This window comes from Ochotona curzoniae, unplaced genomic scaffold (genome assembly GCF_017591425.1).
Source record: "Ochotona curzoniae isolate NIBS_2020 unplaced genomic scaffold, NIBS_Ocur_1.0 contig_899, whole genome shotgun sequence".
NCBI classification, from domain to species: domain Eukaryota; kingdom Metazoa; phylum Chordata; class Mammalia; order Lagomorpha; family Ochotonidae; genus Ochotona; species Ochotona curzoniae.
The window spans coordinates 7,878,907-7,901,884 of record NW_024466605.1 but is presented as its reverse complement, the minus strand read 5'-3'; the positions used below and the strand labels follow the sequence as shown (position 1 = coordinate 7,901,884).

At 48.1% G+C, this 22,978-nt stretch overlaps 2 protein-coding genes across 3 annotated transcripts in view; one reads left to right on the top strand and one right to left on the bottom strand.

The window, feature by feature from the left end:
- Window positions 1–10,353, top strand: part of RBPMS (RNA binding protein, mRNA processing factor) — a 168,749-nt gene extending 158,396 nt beyond the window's left edge. Inside the window, exons 8-9 of the mRNA XM_040994227.1 lie at window positions 4,237–4,340; window positions 8,869–10,353. The gene's annotated coding sequence lies outside the window, so the exon portion shown is untranslated. The remainder of the gene's footprint in view (window positions 1–4,236; window positions 4,341–8,868) is intronic.
- A 5,525-nt stretch (window positions 10,354–15,878) lies between these two features.
- Window positions 15,879–22,978, bottom strand: part of GTF2E2 (general transcription factor IIE subunit 2) — a 69,158-nt gene continuing 62,058 nt past the window's right edge. For both annotated transcript variants that reach the window (XM_040994224.1, XM_040994223.1), the window contains 2 exons: window positions 17,882–17,997; window positions 15,879–16,390 (listed from right to left, as the gene is read on the bottom strand). In XM_040994224.1, coding sequence (XP_040850158.1) covers window positions 16,274–16,390; window positions 17,882–17,997 — 233 coding nt within the window. In that variant the 3' untranslated portion in view covers window positions 15,879–16,273. The remainder of the gene's footprint in view (window positions 16,391–17,881; window positions 17,998–22,978) is intronic.

Below are 22,978 nucleotides of genomic sequence, written 5' to 3'. Positions count from 1 at the left end.
GTTTAAGGTGAGGAGTTTAGCCACTGGGCCATGGTGTGGGGCCCTGGCAGTCATACTTTAAGAGTCTTTAGAATGGATACTTAGCCAGCCATCCACAAGAGTGTTTTCACGATTTACCATTGTGTAAAATGCAAAAGTTTGCTTTCTCAGAGAGGGAATTCAACCTGCCCTGGGATACCATCTGTAGGATTTGGGGTGTTGTCAAGGCTCTGCCGGGTCCTGCTCCGGGGCCATTTCCTCCTGGTGACCGCCAATGTGGAAGCTGATCCATGCTTCGATTCCATCATTGCCAAGGTCAGGCCCAGCCCTGCCTTCCCTCCCCTGATTGTGTAGCCCTATGACATCCAGCCTGGGTCCACAGAGGCTGCGAAGGGTGGGAGGATGGTGCTGAGCAAGAGGTGGCTGCCCTGAGAGCACCCTGAGCTGTGAAGTCCATGTGGCCCTGGTGGCTCGTGCTGTGGACCTGGCAGTCAAGGCCACTGCAGTGCAGGGTGCCAGGGAAGCTGCAGAGGTGGGGGACCCTTCACGTTGGCCTAGAGGTTGCCAGAGGGTGGCAGGGCCCAAGGAAAGGTGGCCATCTTGAAGTAGCTGTGGAGGCTCTATTCAGAGCCACAGGCCTCCTCCTGTCAGTCTAGCTGCCAGTGTCTCCTCGTGGGCTGCCTATCAGCCAGACATGCAGGGCTGGCAGCCGCCTCACCCTTAAAAGCGCCTGCCCCAAACTGTGTCCTGTGACCTGCTGGTGATGCACTTCTTTGAGCCACACAGGACCGGGGACAGACTCCTCCCACACCGGGGTGTGGTCGGGAGGAGCAGGGGGTAGCTTCTCAGCCTGTCTTGAACTGAGCCAGCTAAGTGTGGCTCCAGCCTGCTAGTCTCTTGGATCAAGTCCTTTCCAGGACAGCTAGCTAACAGGTGACATAATCTGGGGAAATGTAAATTTGCATTGGACATAGTGGTGCCAATGAGCTAATGGACTTGTGCGCCCAAAGCCAGTCTGTCCTAAAGGCCTGGAGAGGCCCCTACCACCATGGCACTCGTGGCTCTCCACCTCTTCCTCTCCCCGGTCTTCACCCCTCTCTTTGCCCCACTTGTTTTCTCTCTGCCTGGAGAGATGTCCTGGCCAGGCGCAGAGCAAGAGCAGCGGCCACGCCTGTGCAGGAGGCAGTGACCAGAGCAGAGTGCCATCCGGGCCTGCTCCCATGCGCCCCGCCTCACAGGGATCAGAATTGATGGCCTAGTGCCAAAGAGAAGGCAGTGAGTGAACCAGACACTCAAACTAGCTCCTTACGCTTTAGAGACCATTATTCAAAGTTTCTTTAGGTCTTTATATATTTTTTAAGATTTACTTATTTTGGAGCCTGGCACGGTAGCCTAGCAGCTAAAGTCCTTGACTTGCACACACCAGGATCCCATATGGGTGCCGGTTCTAATCCTGGCAGCTCCACTTCCCATCCAGCTCCCTGCTTGTGGCCTGGGAAAGCAGTGGAGCATGGCCCAAAGCCTTGGGACCTGCACCTGCATGGGAGACCTGGAAGAAGCTCCTGGCCCCTGGCTTCAACTCAGCTCAGCTCTGGCCATTACGGCCACTTGGGGAGTGAATCATCGGATGGAACATCCTCCTCTCCGTATATTTTTCTAATAAGTTAATACCTTTCCAATAACAAATATACCTTAAAAAAAATTTTTTTTGCTGATTTTTATATGAAAGGCAGAGTGACAGAGAAGGAAAAACAAAGAGTTCTTCCATCTGCTGATTCAGTCCCCCAAATGGCCACAGTGGGCAGGGGCAGGACCCTGGGATGTGACGCCAAGAACCAGGAGCTGCTTTTGGATGCAGGATCCCAAGGACTTCGGCCATATTCCTCTGCTTTCCAGGCTGTGCCTGAGACCCAGATCAGAAGCAGAGCAGCCAAAACACAAACTGGTGCCCATATGGGATGCTGACTCCCCAGGGTAGAGGATTGGCCTGCACTGTGCTGTACACACACACACACACACACACACACACACACACACACACACACAACCAGCTTTTTTTGCAAAGGGAAGAATTTTAGAGTTGGTGGGTGCAGGAGGGCTGTTCTTGAAGAACTCGTAACATTTCCTTGGCCATGGATTGTGACCACATGTCCTTACAGACTCAGACTTAGAAGGGTGGGGTGAGTGGCAACACTGAAGTGTCTAGAGCTGTTGGTTCCCTGTTTTTTGCCTGGAGGGCAACAGCCTTGCCATTCTTTGGCTGTGAGTTTCAGGGTCCCTGCAGCAGACTTGTCCTAAAAGGGGACTGCAAAGGATGGAAGAGCTCAGGGTCTTCATGTCATCCCAGATGGCTGCTGTGGCTCCTGCCATCATCTCTGCCTTCTCCTGGAGGCCCAAGTATTGTGTTGTCATGCTGAACTGTGCCCAGAGACCAGGGCAAGTCACAAGGGACTTGCTGCTCCCATTTGCTCTGTGAAGGTCAGCCTCTCAGGACAGAAACACAGTGGAGCTGGTAACAGTAATTAGCATCAGTAGATCAGGGAGCCACAATAAGGCACCTGCAAGGATGGGGGGTGGGGGCAGTGTCACCTGTATTGCAAACCACATCAATCCTTGTTTTGGGTAAAGCTGTTTTGTTTGTTTAGAGGGGCATGCTGGGAAGGCATACAGGCTCACCGGGAGGGTCTGGGGCTGATGCCTCTGTGCCTGCAGGGCTGGGGTGAGTGGGGTGGAGGTGGAGGAGCAGAGGCTGTGCAGCCACAGTGGATGCTGGAGGGACAGCAGCTCGGAGCAGGGCCCAGCGTCCATGACGACTGCTGCTGTCCTGGGAGGCGTCCGTGCCTGCAGGGGGAATATGAAAAATGGACGCCTCGCTGGTCCCCGCACCTCCAGTCTTTCCACGTGCTCAGACCCCAGGGAGTCTCTCGGCTATGCTCACACATGTTATGCCGCAGGGGTTTTGTTCTCCAGGAACAGCTTACAGCAAGCTCCGGTCATTGGTGCATGCGGCAGCACACGGTCCCGTGTGGCCAACGGTGGCTACTTGTGTGCACTGGGACCCCATACTGTTACTGGGGGATGGAGAAGGCTCCTGTGCCTTCCTCGGGGGGGCTTCTGGAGAGTCATGGGGCTGCAGGGTGTGAGCACCTGTACGGTGGGCCAGGCAGCCTGGGAGCATGACCGCTGCCTGTGTCTGGGTCCAGCCTCCCATCCAGCTCTCAGAGTCACCCTCTGCTCACTCCACTCAGTCCTCAGTTCCACTCCTAGTTCCTAATACAAGGTCATTCCTTCTTAAGTAATTGTTTTCCTTTTTTAAAAAGTGTCTTTGGTTTTGTTTTAGTATTGTTACTTATTTGAAAGGCAGATAGAATCTTACATCCTCGAGTTTGTTTCAAATTGTTGGGATAAACTAAAGCCAGGAGCGAGGAACTTCACTCAAGGTGTACATTAGCAAGAAACTGGGTCAATAGCTGGTAAACCCTGTGGTGCCAGCATCCTATATGGGCAGCGGTCCTGGCTGCTCCACTTTGAATCCAGCACTGCTAATGCGCCTGGGAAAGCAGCAGCACATGGCCCAAATCCATGGGCCCCTGCACCCTTGTACCCCTGTGGGTGCAGTTCCTGACTCCTGGCTTTGGACCAGCCCACCTCTGGTCACTGTGGCCATTTCAGCAAATGGAAGGTCTTTGTCTCTCCCCATTTCTGCCTTTCGAATTAATAGATAAAAAACTAACAAGCTGGATCAGAAGTAGAACTGACTCAGTCCCAGGCACTGCAATAAGGGCTGTGGGCATCCCAAGCTGTGTTATTTATTTTTATGTCCTTGAAAGGTAGAGCAACAGGGAGAAAGATTCACTGATTCACTCCCCCAAATGCCTGTGGCAGCCAGGTCTGGGGTAGCCTGCAACCAATACCTCGGAAATTTGTCAGGGTCTCCCGTGTGGCTGGCAGGGGCCCAGGCTCTGGAGCTGTCATTCTGTTTCCCAAAGCACATTAGCAGGGAGCTAAGTGAGAAGTAAGAGATCTGACGACAGGTATTCCAAGCGTCCTAACTTGTGGCTTGCCTCGTTGCACCATAAGGCCAGCTTCCCAAGCAGCAGCTGAACTCCTGTGCCAAACACCATCCCAGGCAGCGAAAGCTGGGCCTCAATGGCAGAGGCCCTGGATCCCTTCAGCTCTGGCTGTGTCAGCTCTGTGTCCAGAGTGTTCTGCTGTGGAGGCTACCACACTAACAGGCGCTCTCTCCCTCCACTCTAGTTCCCAGGTGTGTGATGGCGGCTGCAATCTGTCTTGTGGGTATTAATGCAATCTTCCATGGTGGCTCCTGTGCTCCAGCTGTTCTGCGAAACTGGAGCGTACTGGTGAGTTCCAAAGTTCACTGCACAACAAGGCTTCTGGTGTGGCAGCAGGGCCCTGGCTTGAGCATAACCCTCTGCCAGTGACACCTGGGAAATCTGGGAGCGGCCCCTGGCCAGGTGATGTCATGATGGCTCCTTCTGGTGCCCACCAGCAAGATCCTCCAGGGAGGCCATCCCAGGCAAGCCTGGCAGCTGTGCATCTGGTCAACCAGGAAGGCTGCCTCCCAGCAACCAGCAGCTTGTCCCTTCCCATCCCAGCACACTTATTGAGAGATGAACGGCTTTGTTGAGCTATTTCAGAGGAGGTCTGCTCCCCATCTCATTAATCTGATTGTGATTTGGGCACAGCCCTTTCTTGATGGGCGAGTGGGAAGACTGCTATGTGGGCCTCATCATATTTCTCCCTGCACAGGACTGAGTTTGTGGGACTCTCAGAGACCCCACTGCATCACTCCTGGGGCATTCGGGCGGACAGCACTTTGGTGATATGTCCTGTTGGCTGTGGTCCCCTTAGAGTAGGGTGAGCCGGTCCTTCTCTGAGTCTCTGGGAGGCCCAGCTGCCAGCAGCGGGAATGCCAGGGCCAGGCAAACAGCAGTTTGTGTCTCAGCCCAAATAAGGTGGCAAATTTCATCCGTGTGAGGGCCCAGTACGGATGAGTCAGAAAGGAGGGCAGGATTCCTGCTCAGGACAGAGGAGCAGGCAGTTCCAGCCAACCAGGTCATGGCCGCATTTGGGGCTCAAGCAGCAGCACACTGAGAACAGTGCTGGCCTCTGCTTGTCCTCAGAAGTGCGCACCATGGCAAGCGTGGCACGCCCTCATAGCCCACCTGGTCGGGAACAGCATGGGTTTGGGTGTTTATGCTATTTGTGTGCATTCCATATTTTCAGAGTGAAAATATTTATTTGAAAGGCAGTTACAGAAAAAGGAAGAGACAGAGATCTTCCATCTGGTTCACTCCCCAGATAGCAGCCAGGCCACAGCCAGGAGCTGCTTCCAGGTCTCTCATGTGGGTGCAGGAACCCAGACTCTTGGGCCATAAGATGCAGCACCCATATGGGAAGCTGGCTCCCCAAGACACTGGCCCCACAGTAAAACTTGGGGAAACTTAAAAGCCAATTCCAAGCCACACATGCAGGTTTCTGGAAAGCAGCATGTCAGCCAGTGTGAATGGGGAGCATGGGAAAGCAGCTGTAGCATCAGCCACACAAGGCTCAGGCACACTAGCCCAGTCCATGCGCTGGAACAGCCACCCAGACTGGAGGAAGACAGGGATGGTAGTTACCCCCACACCCTTCATTGAGCAGTGAAGAGGATGCGGCAAGCAAGCCGAGCACAGACTTAAGTGAATCCAGCATCCCCAGGACCTGAGGTCAGTGCAAACCTGGTGGGCTCTCTGAATATGAGAGCTGGGCTGGGCCAGTGCTATGCAGAACTGGCAGGGGGACTCCGCAGCCAGGGATACAGCAGCCTTCCTGTCTGCTCCCCAGTTGTGCGATCACAGATGAGTGTCAGGGGACAGCTGTAAAGGTGGACTATCCATGATGTGCACCGTGATTATCTGCATTTGGATGGAGGCGACTGCTCCTTCTTGTTTTAAATATTTTTATTGGAAAGTCAGACATATAGAGAGGAAGATCTTCTGTCCCTTGATTCACTCCCCACATGGCCCCAACAGCCAGAGCTGTGCTGATCTGAAGCCAGGAGACCAGAGCCTCTTCCAAGTCTCCCACACAGGTACAGGGTCCCAAGGCTTTGGGCTGTCTTCCACTGCTTTCCCAGGCCACAAGCGGGGAGCTAGATGAGAAGTGGATGGGATTAGAACCCACGCCCATATGGGATCCCACTGTTTACAAGGTAAGGACTTTAGCCGCTAGGCTACTTTCACCTCTTGGTGAAAGGGAATGAATGTCAAGGAGGGCCTTGAGGAAGACAACTTTGGTAATGAGCTTAAGCGATGGGCTGGGACAGAGGAGGCACATTCTTTTGGGTCACCTGGACAATCTGCCTTGCTTGAGGAGCAAAGCAGCCACGTCACCAGTAAGCACCTGGGTGCCCACATGAGGTCAAGTACTGCAGACTTCCACAGCATACCATGAAGCCTCAGGGACATCTTCCATGACTTGGAAGTAGGCCAGTGTGACCCAAAGCAAGGTCTGGTCCCCACCTTCCCAGCTGGCCCCATGTGGGGAAGGCCTCCCTGGGCCACCGTGGTGCTCTGTGTTCCCGGCTGCCTTTGGATGCTCTTTAAAATGTCCCTGTGAATGCATTCCAGGGTTTGAACCCCATTTCCAGCTAACGCTTTTCCTTGTTTACAGGGACTGAAATAGCCACACTCTGACCTTTTGTTCAGGCTGGGAACGGTTATGGCTCTTGGAATACATTCTTTTCCCATGTGAGAACTGCGTTTACATGGTACTTACGCAGAGCTCCAGGGACTGCAGGCTCCCCCCTCTCCCTCACCCTCTCAGGTTTTGGTTTTTACTTAGAAAAAGCAGCAGCCTTTCTGATCAGCCCAACTAGGGAGACCCTTCCCACCCTAGGCCCGGGAGAAGGGAGCAAAGTCTGGCCTGTCAGGCTGGGCTACTTCCTGCCCTGATAGGCGGAACTGGGTGTGCTCAAGATGCCTTCAGGCTGGCGGCCACCCAAATGCACCCAGGCAGCTTCCTGGCTCTCAGGTCACAGCACTGACCACTTCCATCTGCAGGTTCTCCCCCCGCCCATTTCATTTGACCTGCAACCCAGACATCTGGACTGCTGCTCTGTGTGCAAGGGATGACTTCTGGGGCTGAAGAAGGTAGTTGGTTTTGGAGATGACAAGGACAGCGAGAGCCAGGGAAGCACCTGCAGTCGGCTCCAGTGTACTCATGCACTCCTGAGTGCACCCCGGCTTTTGAGAGGCTAGAAGGCTGCATTAGGCAGTGGGGACTTGGGACCCATTAGACGCGTGTGCAAGAGGTATAGTGGCCGTTACTGCCTGGAGCAGCCTGGGTCAGGAGGTGTTGGCTGCTCACACCTAGGGGCAGATCGGGTGGAGCAGGTTGGGCACTGCCAAGAGACCCTGTGGACTGAGCCTGGCGGCCTCCACTGTGTGATGGGTGCCCCTGGGAGGCAAAGGAAGCAGCAGATCCAGGTTCCCTGCCAAGGACCCCGAACAAGTGCAGGGAACAGCTGGTCACAGAGATGGTGCCTGGCGTCAGGCCTCAGGCAACCCGAGTGGGAACACTGTCTGGCCACTCTCTGTGGTGGGCACCATCAGACTGGTGTGCCAAGACAAGCTTTATTAACACCTCAGGCTAGCTGCCGAGCTGCTCCATCCTGCAGAGACGATCCTCACATTGGGGCCTACAACTTTCAGGCTGTGACTGTTTCCATGTGTTTATACTATCATGCACGAATCACACAGTTCAGACCCATAGGCAGCCAGCACGGGACTGCAGGGCAGTTTGTAACAGCAGCCAGTTAGCTGTATTTGAGGATTTGCCTGAAAGAAGGACTCAGATTTGGAGATTCACTGCTAAACACACATTCCCCTAGGTGAGTTTAACTTTGCAGAATCACATGGGTTATTACAGTCTTTATAGGGAAATGTTTATTTGCACAGGGAAGAAGCTATACAGAGTTCTATATGCTTACTTACCTTTGCTGCAACTACGTGTAAGGTTGAGTCAGGATGACTCAAGGTTGAGTCTGAAATCTGGGCAGGATGTCAGGAAAACAAGGGGTTTAGGAGCTGTGGAAAAAACCGTGGAGTGACAGTACTAGATGTTTTATAGTACATCCTTTACTGCAATTCAACAAACCGAGGCAATGAACTGAGCTGAGATGTGTTCTAAGGAAATCTCAGCTCAGTTCCCTTGGCAGGACCTGAAGGACTTCAATGATACCCGCAGAGTCTTCTGTTGTGGCAGGAAAAAAAAAAAATAATTAGAAACCTTTCCTTACAATATTAGGGAATGGTGATTTTAAAACTTTGTGGGATTGGGCCTGGCTCTGTAGCCTAGTGGCTAAAGTCCTTGCCTTGCATGTGCCAGGATCCCATATGGGCCCTGGTTCTATTCCTGGCCAGCCCTGCTTCCCATCCAGCTCCCTGTTTGTGGCCTGGGAAAGCAGTCGAGGACGGCCCAAAGCCTTGGGATCCTGCATCCGCGTGGGAGACCCAGAAGAAGCTCCTGGCTTCAGATTGACGTAGCTCTGGCCATTGAGGCCACTTGGGAAGTGAATCAACAGATGAAGATCTTCCTCTGTTTCCCCTTCTCTCTAAAACCTGCCTTTCCAATAAAAATAAATCTTTTTTTTTAAGTTTTTGGAAAACAAAATGTAACTTTATTTTGGTGCAAAAAACCCCCATGAAACCTCATGCTTTTCCCATTAACCTTCTGCAGACCCCTCCTATGCATGGGTTTCACAATCTTTTGCACCAAAATAAACTTTTCCTTTCTCAAGTCCCCTGGGTTTCCTCTTACCCACAGCGACGCAGCCAGGAGAGCCGCCCTGAGATCCACTCTCCTCACAGAGTTTCTTTCTTTCAGGCTTCAAGAGACCTTGCCCAGTACTGAGCCCGTCAAGACTTTGCCACAGCCTCTATCACACATCTGTTTTTCTCGAAGAAAAAAAATATAATAAAAATGTTTTACTCTTTTACACTGTATAACTCTAAGAAATAGTGTGTTGTTATTTGTGAATGCATGGTCTGACATTCATGTCCATACAGTTGAGATATTTTCAAACGCAACGTAAAAGAAGTCAACAGTAATACCAAGAAAGTGAGTATTTTTATACCAAACCTTTTACGTATGACCAGATGGATGATCTCACACTGGTTGGATCACAGTTTTTGTGCTTGACTTTCTGAATGCTTGTAATTAAGAATATCTATTTTTTTTCCTCTAAAATAAGCTGCATGTTTGAGGCATGCTTCTAAATATTATCAAAATGTCCAGCGTTGTGTTGTGGATGTGTTTAGGACCCTGTTGCCTGGCAGGAGTCCAGGGTAGCTTAGTGACGCTATGTTAGGTGTTAGGAACTGCTTCTGCTGCGTGAAGTCCCTCCCTCTAATCCCAGCCCTCTAGCTAGGATGTCCATGCAAGACAATCGGGAGCGGCCAGGGCCTGTGCCGAGCAGTGCACTCACAGCTGGGCAATGGAGAGAACTCCTGACCACAGCGTGGGTTCAGAAAGCCCTGGCAGCCTCAGGTGCATCACCCAAACTGTGCGCCATGTGCCAGCTTTTGCATTTTGTTTTGCTTATGACCCACCTGTATAACTCACCTCCCTAAGTCCTGTCTCGTTTGGGAGGACATTGTGGTTTGGGAGAGCAGCCCTGTAGGCAGCACGAATCTCCAATGGTCAGTCTGAGCCGGGGTCCTAAGTCTTGGTACCTGATGGGCCCATCAGCACCCATCCTCAATGGGTCCTGCTGCCCAGAGATGCCCTGTGCCCAGCAAGTAGAGACCAAGCTGTCGGGGGCTGTGGTATGAGCACTTGCTGAGCTTGCTTTGGGATCTCCTTGGAGCAGGAGTGCCTCCTCTGCTGTGCTGCCATGTCCCATGAGAACATGACCATCCCCCGTCAACCAAAGCCACGTGTGCAGCTGTAATGCTCTAAGAATGTTCGACTGCTGACATAGTTAAACATGATCACAAGCCTCCTTACCGATATGCTCACGTTTTGTTGAAAACTTCAATGCTTTAATGATTATAGAGTTCGTGTGGGGTTGTTTCATTTTCTTTCATTAGAAGTAAAGGATGTTAAGAAGCTTTTAAAGGTCTTTGCCAAAAACAAACGAAACCAGGCCAGAAGCGAGGAAACCTTTCTTCCCCTGCATGCGGGGGAAGGACAGGCAGCCCCTGGGGGCTCTGACAGGCCCGCTCAGGTGTCCCAGGACCCACTGAGATCTTGGTGAGTCCTGTATTATTCCTAAGGAAAACAGCCACTTCATGGTCTATTGTGCTTTTATAAACTGGTAAAAGGTACTTTTTTATTGTCATTTTTAAAAGAAATAAAGTGCTTATTCCAGTTGTCATACCATTGCGTGGCAAATTCTTTTCTGCAAGGTCAGTCAAGGGCGTCCCACAATGCACACTGGGGACTGGCTGACTTCCTTCCATTTCAAGCTTTGGCAGAGCTAAGCATTCACTCCTGGGCTAATGCACGGAGCCACAGTAACAAAGGGTGACAGACCCCTCTCTCTATGACGGCAGGCACTTACTTGGTCAGTAGCTCAGACGCCACAGGAGTTTCGGGTAGAGTTGCATACCCTTCTGCTAAGCCTCTGTACAGAGCTCGCTGCCACATCCAGCACTGCCTACAGGTTGTAGCTCAAAATCTTAATTCTAGTAAAGTGGCACTTGGAGCATTCTGCTGATGGAAAAGAAACGTTTCCTGTGATAAATGCCAAGATAGCAACATCTACATGCACTCCCCCAACCTGTCCTCCCTCCGCAGAGGAGCCTGAGCAGACTGCCCAATGCCAAGTCATGGCCACGGCCACTTGGAGCTCACGGTCTTGCTGGGCACTGACAGGAGTCACGTGCTCTGTGGCTGGGATCTTGCATCCCATTTTCAAAGGAGACTGCCCCCTCCCCTGCCAAGCTGGTCACAGTCATGGTCTTGTAATGCCCTAGGAATGATGCCTACCTGGAGGAAACACGTAGCTGCTCAAGGAATCTAGCTGTGGGCCGCAACACCACGCCAAGCGGGGCTCTGTGAGTGACCATTTCCACCAACACACCCTGGCCACATTCCCATCCCTGCTGGCCTCTGGCTCAGTAGTCACATCCATGATTTTCTTTTTCCCCATTATAAGCTGGACTTGTATTTGGCCAAATTTATGAGGTGCAACTGACTTGGAAATGCTTTCATTTCCCCTTTAGTGCATATTTCAGAACAATTTCCTGTTAACCATTGTGATTTTTTGGCTTTTTCTGGTATACTTTAGTGCAATTATCTAGGAACAAACTTCAATTCCATAAGTGTGAATTATTCATTTGATCCCAGTTTGGAACCTTGTTCCTCTAGTCATTCCCAAACTCAGGGGCATCCGTGACATGCAAGAGACGCCTTGGGTGACACCAACCTAGTATGTGCTTCCCACTAACAGGCCAGGTGAACGTGAACTTTGTTACAGTATGATACTTACCTGCTGAATGTGTACAGCACTTCTTTTAGAACCAGGACTTTGATATACAAAAAGGCCAATCTGTTCCGTACAACGTATCCCAATTTGTGGGCTCCAGAAAGATGGCAACTAAGCCGTCCATCACCTCAGGTCATGACAAAATGAACTTCTTGCAAAGACAGAACCAATGTAATTAAGAAACTGCATTCCACCACTGCAATGTAATTACAGTTAAAGAAATCTGGGTATACAACCTTAAAATCTTTACAGTTAGTTTACCAAATCCTTAGAGTCAAAGTTTACTTCCTGGGTCAGTTGGCACAGCTCACCTTGGAGTGTATGGGTTTGAGTCCTGCCTCTGCTTTCCACCCAGATCCCTGAAAATGCACAACATTGGGGAGACAGTGGGAAGATGGCCTACAGTGCTTGGGTCCCTGACACCCACACAGAAGATCTGGGTTGACTTCTGTGCTCCTGGTTTTAGCCTAACTAGCCCCAAGCTGTTGCAGGCAATCCTGGCATGAACAGGTGGATGAAGATCTGTCATTTTCTACCTTTCAGATAATCAAACAGAGCAAAACCCAGTGGTGCCTCCATTTATCCAGGCTTCAGTCCCTGGACCCAGTGCTTGTGTGATACCAGCCCTGCTTCCATGGACTAACTCAAAATTACTACTGCACCATCCCTCCAAGCCCCCAACATGGCACTGGTACTGTGTAATGAAGCCTAAAAAAATTATTTAAAAAAACCCACAAAACCTTATTTATATATATTTTTTGGAAAGTCAGATTTACAGAGAAAAAGACCTTCCATCTGCTGGTGTACTCCCCAAGTGGCCACAACTGGCAGAGCTGAGCTGATCTGAAGCCAGGAGCCAGGAGTTTCTTCGGGGTCTCCAATGCAGCTGCATGGTTCCAATGCTTTGGGCCGTACTCAACTGCTTTTCCAGGCCACAAGCAGGGAGTTGGTGGGAAGTGGAGCAGCCAGGATATAAACGGGCACCCACACGGGATCCAGGTACACACAAGGCAAGGACTTTAGCCACTAGGCCACTATACCAGGCCCTAAGAAACATTCTTAAGATGACAGAGGCACAGCTAAATTGTCCATTCAGTACACAAGAATTCTCAGTGCCTGTGGCATGCAGACATAGGAATCAACTATTCGTTTCTGAGTGTTTAGAACAAAGGCATTCCATGTTTCATGCAAGGACTCCCTCACCCAGTTCTAGGCATCACCATAAGACAGCATCCTAACATGTTGTCTTGTGATATTTTGCAACATTCTTAGAAGGCTGAACAATATGAGGTGTACTGAAACACAACTCTTCAAACAGCTCCACTAACACTGGGCTACTGACTACCAGTCGGCAATTTGATTAAGCTCCCTCCTGCTCCAACAGTTCTTCAACTGCCACAAACTTTTATCTGCCACCGCTACAGAACCTGCAGTGGCACTGGCTCTGCTGTCTAGCTCTGTCCCAGATATACCAGTACACCAGGAGACCACTTCCTCTCACTGACCCCCTAGCTGCAGCTGTCCTGAGACATCCCTAAATGCTCTTGCTTCCACCTCAGCTATTTACACTGCACTGGTCCCTGCCTTACTGCAGCTGGGGAGGTGGGGCTGAGGGGCTCACACATATGAACCACAATTTCCCAGGTGAGCAGAAACAAAACCGTGTAGCCTTCCATTCTTACATATATAGTCTCACTCCTGAGGGTAGAGAAAAAGTAGGTCCCTTGGTTCTACCTGTCCATGGAGAAATATTAAGCGCAATTCTTACACCATCCTCATTAATACCTAATTAGAACTTGATCAGGCCAGGTGCTCAACTTCAACCCAAACCTGTCTTCTGAGCAAGAAGTCTACATACAGCAAAAAGAGGGTTCAAATTAAATAATAACAATAATCAGAGGCGTCTGCACTAAATATCCCGGGAAGTTGGGGGCTGCAGAGAATGGCTACCAGAAGTCAGAGTTTTCACCAGTTTCACAGTGGTATTATTGGCCAATCACCTAAACAGTGACAGGCCACATTATTTCTGCTGGAAGTCGTCCCTTGATTTCTAAATCATGGCCCACGGATACACATTGCCCCACACGTGGGCAGGAAAGGCCTCTGCCACCACCTGGCTCCCACAGACCCCACCATTTCCCAGGAACACACCACAGGGGACACGCTGGGCAGTGAGTTGCCCCACGGGAAGCTCTGTGTGTCACCAGAGTCCTCCGTGTCATCCAAGCACGCTGCTTGCATCTGCTGGATAACAGACCCCAAGATATCCCCATATTCTCCCTGAAAGAATGCAATTCAAAGTAAAACAGCAGCTGCAGGAGAGAGGGGACCCAGTCTCATCATCTATGCTGAGGAGATCCACAGGGATCTGAGAAGTCCAGATGCTGGTCTCTGCTATGTGATTTCAAACAGCTCATAGAAGAAGCTAGGCAGAGCTGACTTCTCAGCCCTTCCTGTGAACACTGGGGCAGCACGCAACGAGTGCTTTTGCATGGCCATTCCACTAATGCTCTGCTCAGCAGGTATCGAGTGCTGCTCTGCTCCCAGGGGACTCCCATCATCTGGACGCACTTAATAGGCTGTGACAGCAGCAGCCAAATGTTCATTTTTTACGCTCTGCCTCAGCTCAAGTACATTTCTCTCTGCTAGGCCCTAAAAGCCTCCTATGATTGTGATGAATTATAGATCAAATGTACTACCAACTGTCGTGGCCTTTTACCTCACCCCAGCTATGCCCATTCCCACTCACCTCTAAATGGCTGCAGACCCAGCAGGAACAGGCAGAGGCAAGAACCCAACTTCAACTTGGAATTTCTGGTAAATGTTTCCAGACACCCAGAAGAGCTGCTAAGAGAGTCACTTCATTATGGCTGCAGATCACAAGTAGGCTCCTGAGGCAGTATTTTACAGAAGCTGACTGCATCCCCACACAAGTCACCAGACAGCACAATCCGAAGGAGGAAATGCCTTACCTGCAGTAGCCAATAGGGGTAATCCTGAACACAAGAAAATGCAAACAAACAAGGAAAAGCTATGGAGTCTCCCCGTGTCACAAATAAGCAAGACACGTCCTTTATCAGTTCAGTCCATGAAGACCTGGTAAGCTTACGCTTCCCTGGAAAAGTCACTAATAATACCCAAGCAGCAGGAAAGCAACTTCTCTTAGTCTGTGATGGAGGCCCTGATGTCTATCTGGAAAATAAGGGCAGTGTTGGAGGCGTCCAGGACTAGTCCACAAAGCAGGATCCAGTGCAGGCGCCACTCAAATACTCACCTGAGGGCAGGCAGACACCCACATTCTGCACTGTGTGCCTGCGTCTGATATTCCAGCTCCTGACTCTAGCTTCCAGGATGCAGTGGTGATGGAAAAGTGGCCGAGTCCCTGAGAAATCGGCACTGATTCCTGGTTCCTGGCCCAGCCCAGCCCAGCCTTGGTCATTGTGGGCATCAGGGTAGTGAACCAGTGGGTAGGAGCATGTGCTCGCACTCGATTTAAAAATAAATAAATAAAACTACTAAGGTAGACATCTGTTTTGAGATAAAACTAGTTTTAGCCTTTCTCTTTTCAGAGAAAAAGCCACTTTTTTGCAGCAACACATTAGAAGAGATCCTAACTTAAAAAAAATTCTTTGGAAATCTGAGTTTCCTGTGTTCTAACCTACTATAAGCCCCTCAGTTTTATAACCTCTCATTCCATGTTTTGGTATCTGGAAATAGAAAGGAGGTTACTACTGCAGAAAGTCTTACCTGCCAACTTACTCCCTAAATGGCTACAATGGCCAGGCCAGGCCAAAGCCAGCAACTGGGAATTCAATCTAATCCCATCTCAGCTAGCACAAACCCAACATTCTTGAGCCATTCCCACTATCTCCCAAGGTCTGCATTAGCAGGACGCTGTAGCCAGGAACTAAACCAAGGTGCTTCAACATGTATGGAGGGCACCCTAACTGCAGACTTGAGAAGCAAGCTTTTTCTGTGATGTGAGTCCTAAAACAAAATAAATAAGTGTAAAATATCTCAGCAAATTATCCAAAAGTAGTTTGCCACAGAAGGCACAAGTGGCCACATCCATTTCTGGTAAGTCATCCTAACTCTTAAGGACCCACACATTTGTGATACGGCCTCACACAGAGAAGAGTCAGGGCAACAGAGGACATTTCCACCAGGTTTATTCAAGATGGCGTCAGGGCATGATGCCTGTTACCCATGAGGCTATAGTTTTGGAAGGAGCCATGAACAATAGCACTGAGTGCACCTTTACTGCTTAACTTGTGTTCCAACTGTGAGCACACAGTACAGAGTCTATTCTTTTGGAAACCCAGACAGCCCCCTGGTAGTCAGGCCACAACTGCTTCCCACCAACTCCAGAACCAGAAGAATTAAGCGGAATTCACTCACATCTTTGAAACCCTTCTACAATGATTTTATTATAAATATGTTCTTTTGGAATAAACAAATATTGCATTCAGGACTATCTGCCAACCTGCTCTACAGTAACAAACAAGAAAAAAATGGAACCAGGAACCAAGTGGAAGTAGAGACAAACAGCAAAGGCACCTACATGCCGCGCCAAGTGTCTTCCTCCCAGGACATAACGGTTACAGGAAACGTCACATTTTCTTTAGCCTACCCGGTAAGCTTGAGTTTGAGGTTGGTAAGTCTGCACCTGTTCTGTAAACTGAGCTGATCTCCTCAGCCCTAAGCAGCAGAACGGAAGACAGTGAGTCTTCAGAGCCCAAGCGTTGACAAGACAGATCTTGATTGTGTATCTGTAACTCTTTGTTCAGAACAAATCCATCCCTACTTCCCAGGAGTAACGTCAGAGTAATCTTTCAGCACTCCAGCCAAGTGCTCGTTATGAGTCTTAAACCGTCGCTTTTTCTGTGAGGCAGGCTTTTTCCTTCTCTGAATGGGAGCCTACAAGAAAAGGTAAAAACAGTCAGAAACCATGGCTACTCCAAGGGCCAGGGTGCCGAGAACCCCGCAGCAGAGGATGCAGGGTCTAGAGCTACCTGCCTGTATTGCAGCTCAGCACTGCATACACCCACCCCCACCCCACTATGAAGCTAGACAGGTACTTTCCGTTGGCCTGAGACACATGCAAACCTCCCTGGAAATGAGTAGGCTGCACAAAAGCCTGCCAGATAGGGTTAGGTAAGAGTCAGTGAAAATCTGTACCTGCTCCATTACTAGGCTTACAGATACATTCACTATCACCAGTTTTAAAAAAACCAGAACTACATATGACGGACTACTGAGATACGGCAAATTTGAGTGGTGGATGGACACAGAAAAACTTTTAAGGTTACTGTCTCTTATAAACTATTAACACCAGTCACAACTGAAAGGAACTCAACAGTGGGCCTGGCAAGATGGTGGCGTCTGTTGCTGTGCCCTCTTTCTCATGGCTCCGGCCCCTGCCAAACTTGCCAGACTCCTCATCACTCTACGCCCTCAAAGGAATGGCCAAATGACAAGCCTGACCAGCTCAAAGCCAAGCTCGTTTTGGGCACCACTGTGCTCATGTGGCTCTATTTCAAACATCACACTGAAGATGTTCACAGTATAAAAGAGGAAATGGTTCAGAATACATTTCTGAAATGCCATATATAACACAGTATGCTACTGACGGTGGTTGACAGTTCCTCTGGATTATGCTAGTGACAGGAATTCATGAAGGCTGAAACTGCATCACTCCATGGAAAGACTGCTGGCAATAAATCTTCCATTTCTGAGTTTCAAATATTCATTTAACAAACACATACCCCACAAAAGTGGCAAAATCAATCTACAGAGTGTGAGGGGGCCTAGGCCCTGAGGAGAGGCAGCGCAGCCACAGTCAATGTGGTTGTCGATCACACCCCGTGCCGACTTTGTTCTCGGACCACACAGACTGTGATTAGTCAGAACAAGGCAACTTTCAAGTTGTCACTGAGTACTAAGGTCTCTGATGAGCAGAATTCCAGAGGTGAAAAAGACAAAAATATCTGATTTCCAGAGGAGAGCCTGAAAATCAATGGGGACAATTCAGTGTGACCAGCACCAAGAGCACGAAGCTTGCAGAACTAGGGGTGTGGGGAATAAATCTGAATTCTAGCAGACCTAACAGATAAAGATCAGATTTCTCATGGAAAGTGGGAGGAGTATGCAAAGAGGGCTAAAGATCAAAGAATGGGTGACTTGAAAACAGCTGAGGATGACCGGAAGGGAGGCCAGGCTTGGGAAGCAGCAGCCAGGAGCATAACCACGGGGCCATGATAGGGCACACATGCTCTGAACTGCATCTGATCAAATCTAGGACACAAAGCTGGAAGCGAGAAGGACTACCTGCTCCTCAGAAGGAACAGGAAGCAGGCTAACGGTTCAGAGGAAGAGGGAGGTTAAACGACTTTTCTAGAGACTACACACCACTTTCTTTGGTCCAGATTCCTGCATGGAAGAAATACCCTGTCGCTTCAGATATTCTTCAATTTTCTCTTCATCCATTGAATCCACAGTGACACTCCTCCAGAGTTTCTGAAATTCTGCACCAACAAGAGAATAGTTATTTTACAACCCATTTTTTTACCAATTACTGTATCTGAGTGATCAAAATCCAGGCTTCATTATTATCTCCTCTGGGTCTATCTTAGCACATCTGAGATTTCATTAGAAAAACAAAGAAGTGAGGCAGGAACATTCCAGTGCTGGACACTGCGCAGCAGAAGGGCCTGGGAACAGAACGGCATCCGTGCAGAGCAATCTATTTTTAGGGGCCAGTCAGGGAAAGGCGATGTGACTGAGGCCTCCCCGCTTTCCTGGGGAAGAAAGGCAGTCAACACTTCCTTTGATTCCAAAACTCAGTTCCTTCCATCTTGAGTTAAGCAGCTAAAATGCCTCTCAAGTTCTCTGAGCTCAGTTTACTCCATTTCCCCTCCCACTGATAATAACTACTGAAGCATAGAGGGAAACAGGGACCCATGTTTTATATGGAAATAAGACGCTGTGAACAGTTTATTTGCAAAAGACTTTCAAAATCAACTTGGGAACTGGTGACTGGCAGGACATGGCAGTATGAAAAGCAAGGAAAGCTGAGACAGAAACAGTCTCAACTTTCCATTCCCATAAAACTAAGCCAACTTTGGCATTTTATTTTATATTTTATTTTATATATTTTATATTATATTTTATTTTTTTTTAATTTTATTTTTTCCAACTAAAAGATCACAACTGGAACATGTCCAAAATCAGTCACTTGCATCTTAAGCTTGCTCCTAGAGACAGATCCTAGTACCCAGATTTCAACCTTCTTCCCTTCCTTCCTTCCCTCTCTTTCCTCTCTCTCTCCTCCTCACCCCCACTTCTGCCAGACTTATTGACCTATTGGAAAGGTACAAGGGTATGAAGGATCTTCTATCTGCTGGTTCACTTCCCAGGTTACTGCAATGGCCAAGGCTGTGCCAGGTTGAAGCCAGGAACCTGGAGCTCCATCCAGGTCTCCTACCACTTGGGTGCAGAGGACCAAAACCCTGGGCTATCCTTTGCTGTTTTCCTAGGTACATTTAGCAGGAAGCTGAATCAGCACCTATATGGGATACCAGCATCACAACTCGAAGTTTAACCCACTGGGACGACAACACTAGCCCCCATTTCCTTTTATTTCACATCTCAACAGCAGAGACAGAGATCGCCCATCAACTGATTCACTCCCCAAATGCCCACAACAGGCAGGGCCAGGAATCCAACACGCCCACTCTCCCATGCAGGCAGCAGAGACCCAGCTACCTGTTGATTCCCAGGGTACACATCAGCACGAAGCTAGACTCAGGAATAGAGCCAGAAGTCAAACCAAGTACTTACATATGGCAAATGGCATCTTAACCACCATGCCACATGCCTGCCCCGCATCTATTCTCTAACAAAACCCTTGTGACACTAAAACCTTAAGACCTATGGACTCATCACTTAGGGAGAAAGGAGGAGGGGGGATGGTGGAGAGAGAACAGCCCTCCCTAGCATGTCGGAAGTTCACTGGGGCCTCCTGTCTTAACAGTTCCCAATGCACCCCGTCCTCCTATCACAGATTCTCACCAGGGGACACCCGGCCTCTCCTCTCTTCATTTTCCCTTAGCTTGTCAATTCTATCCTTAAAGAAACCATAAAGGTAACAGTACCCAGTTCTATATTAGGCTTTTTTTCTTTCTTTTTACACTTGACCTTAGCCAAAAGGCCATGAAACAATTCTTTCTTTCTTTTTAAAAAATACATACTGCATGAAGTAAACGATGCCCTAAACAGTTGGAACATTGGACACTGATACAATTTCTAGGCTTTGGCTGCTAAGGACCAAACGTAAAAATGGCATAAAGATTTCAATCTGGACACAAACTTACTGAAATCCCAAATGTCCCTTCCTAAGAGGTTTTTTAATTTACATAGGTATGCTGGAGGTTCTTTATACCACACACTGAGACTTCATGTGCATCTACTGCAGGCAACATTTAACCGTGCTAACTCAAACCAGCACTCAAATGGGATACTGTGTATTACTGCAGTAATTTATGCTGTGCATCAGGCCTAATTATTTTCTTTTTTTATTTTTAAACTTACTTTAAAATAATTTTACATTATCAAAAAATCTGTGATTAGTACATAATTTCTTTATACCCTTTATCCAACTTCCCCTGATGCTAACGACACATATAATTATATGACTGAAGTTTATTAACCATAATACAATGCTATGAAGAATCAATATATTCTATTCAGCTTTCACTGGACCACCTGCATCCTTTTCTTAGCTCCAGATCCACTTCAGGGTCATTGAATTCAGTTGCCATGTCCTTTGTCTCTTCCTGTCATTGAGGGTACTCTCCTTCTTTTTACCATTACACTTAAGAACAGTACTGATTTTTTTTTTTCTAATTTTAATTGGAAAGTCAGATATACAGAGAGAAAGAGAGACAAAGATCTTCCATCCACCGGTTCACTCCCCAAGTAGCTGCAATGGCCAGAACTGAGCTGATCTGCAATCAGGAGCTTCTCTTCTGGGTTTCCCATGCTGGTTCAGGGTCCCAAGGCTTTGGGCTGTCTAGCTCTACTATTTCCCTAGGCCCCAAGCAGGGAGTTGGATGGGAAGTGAAGCAGCCAGGACACAAACTGGCACCCATATGGAATCCTGGTGCACACAGAGTAAGGCTGAGGGGAGGGTCTCCTTATACACTTCTTGACAAAAAAGATCTGTTGTATATAATTCTTGAGAAAAAATTTAATATGCAGAAGTATTTATATTACTAGAGTAATTTTCTTTTTCTTTTTAAGATTTTTGTTTATTTTTATTGTAAGGTCAGATATATAGAGGAGGAGAGACAGAGAGGAAGATCTTCTGTCAGATGATTCACTCTTAACCAGCCACAACAGCAGGAGCTGAGCCAATCTGAAGCCAGGAGCCCGGAGCCTCTTTTGCATCTCCCATGTGGGCACAGGGACCCAAGGCTTTGGTCCGTCCTCGACTGCTTGCCCAGGTCACAAGCAGGGAGCTGGATGGGAAGCTGGGCTGCTGGGATTAGAACCAGCGCCTATATGGGATCTGGCGCATGCAAGGCGAGGACTTCAGCTACTAGGCTACTGCACTGGGCCCAAGTAATTTTCTTTTAATGTAACATTTTAAATAGTCTTGAGAAGAATTATAACTGCTAATAACATACTTACTATTCCTGTTAACTTGCTTCCTTTAACCTTTATTATTCATTCTGCAGTTTCAGAATAGAACATTCCATAGAACATTATGAAATTTATATTATCCTCTAAAGCAGTAATCTAAAATTTCAGATGCTATTGAAATGCTATCTTCTGTGACTGAGAGAAAAACACCCCTCCCGGCGTGTCCACATCTTCACCCCCAGGAGCTATGAGTGTGTTACCATAGATGGTGACAGGGACACGGATATGCAGTCAGGGATCTGGAGATCAGAAGACTATCTTGAGATCTAGATTTAGAACTGGAAAAATTACCACTCTGTGCTATTAGCCACACTAACTAAAGCAATCTACAGACTGAATTCAACCTATCAAAATTCCAATGTCATTCTTCTCAGAAGTATAAAAAACAATCATAAAATTTATGAACCACAAAAGTGGGTGAACAGGCAAAAAAGCTATTACCATGGTTATGCATTTGGTTTGGCTCCTCCAAAACTCGGGTTGAATTAGCCTATGAAATATTAAAAAGTGAGATTAAGGTTAGGCCTTCAAAAGGTGACTGTGTCCTTCCTCGTCTATTGATGTGATCATGCACAGGTCAATTTGTTATCCTCCAGTGTCGGTGAGCTTAGGGAAGCCAGTGTAGCTGGATCTTTCTGCCAGACCATTTCCTGTCACGTGATACAGAACTGTGCCATGCTACCTTAACCACAACTGTGAACCAAAATTAGCTTCTTTTTCATATAACTTTCCCAATCTAATATTTTATTATTAGCAGTGGAAAATGGACTAATCTTAGGCAAAAAAGAATAAGGCTAGAAGTTACCACACTGACTTCAAACTACATTACAAAGCTGTAATCAAAATAGCGTGGGACTCACATTGACACACAAGTATACATACAACTATGGAACACGGTGATCTTAAACAAACCTGCACATTTCTAGTCACATGTTCTTTTCAACAAAAGGGACTAATAAGACTGAATATCCACATGTAGAAAAATGGTATTAGACCCTTATCCTATACCACATTCAAATAATACTTCTAAATGGATTAAACAGACTATCGTGGTGGCTCAATCGCCTAATCCTCCACCTGACAGCACCAGCATCCCACATGGGTGTCAGCTGGTGTCCGGACTGCCCCACTTTCCAACCACTCCCTGCTATGGCCTAGGAAAGCAGTGAAGGATGACCCAAAGCCTTGGGATCCTGCACCCATGTGGGAGACTCAGAAGAGGCTCCTGACTTCTGTCAGCTCAGTCCCAGCTGTTGGGGAATGAACCAGCAGATCTTTCTCTCCTTCTCTCTGTAAATCTGATTTTCCAAGAAAAATAAATAAATCTCTTTTTTTTAATGAATTAAAGATTTAAAGCTAAGACCTGAACATAAAATCTATTTCCTGACCTGGGATTTGGGGGCCTTAGGATAGCATGAAACTGAAATACACTCAGTAGAAACTGCACACTGAGTTTTGATCTTGCCCTGCTCTTCCCAATCTCCTATGATGTTGGACAGCAGGACTGAATTTCAAGTTCTAGACAGTCTAGTGACCACAGGAAAACCAACCAGTACACAATGGAGGGCTGTGTTCCTAACCTACATACTAGGCAGAGAAAGTAGATTAAATGCACTTTTGATAAAAGATACATTCAATTTATGTTGGGTTGTCATAACGTAACCCTGTACAATATGGAAAATCTGCACTAGAAAGAAATATAGGGAGCAAACTTCATCACACTGGTCTGGCCAAGATTTTTTTGGATTTGACTACAATCACACAGACAATAAAACCAAAATTATACATATAGGATTAAATCAA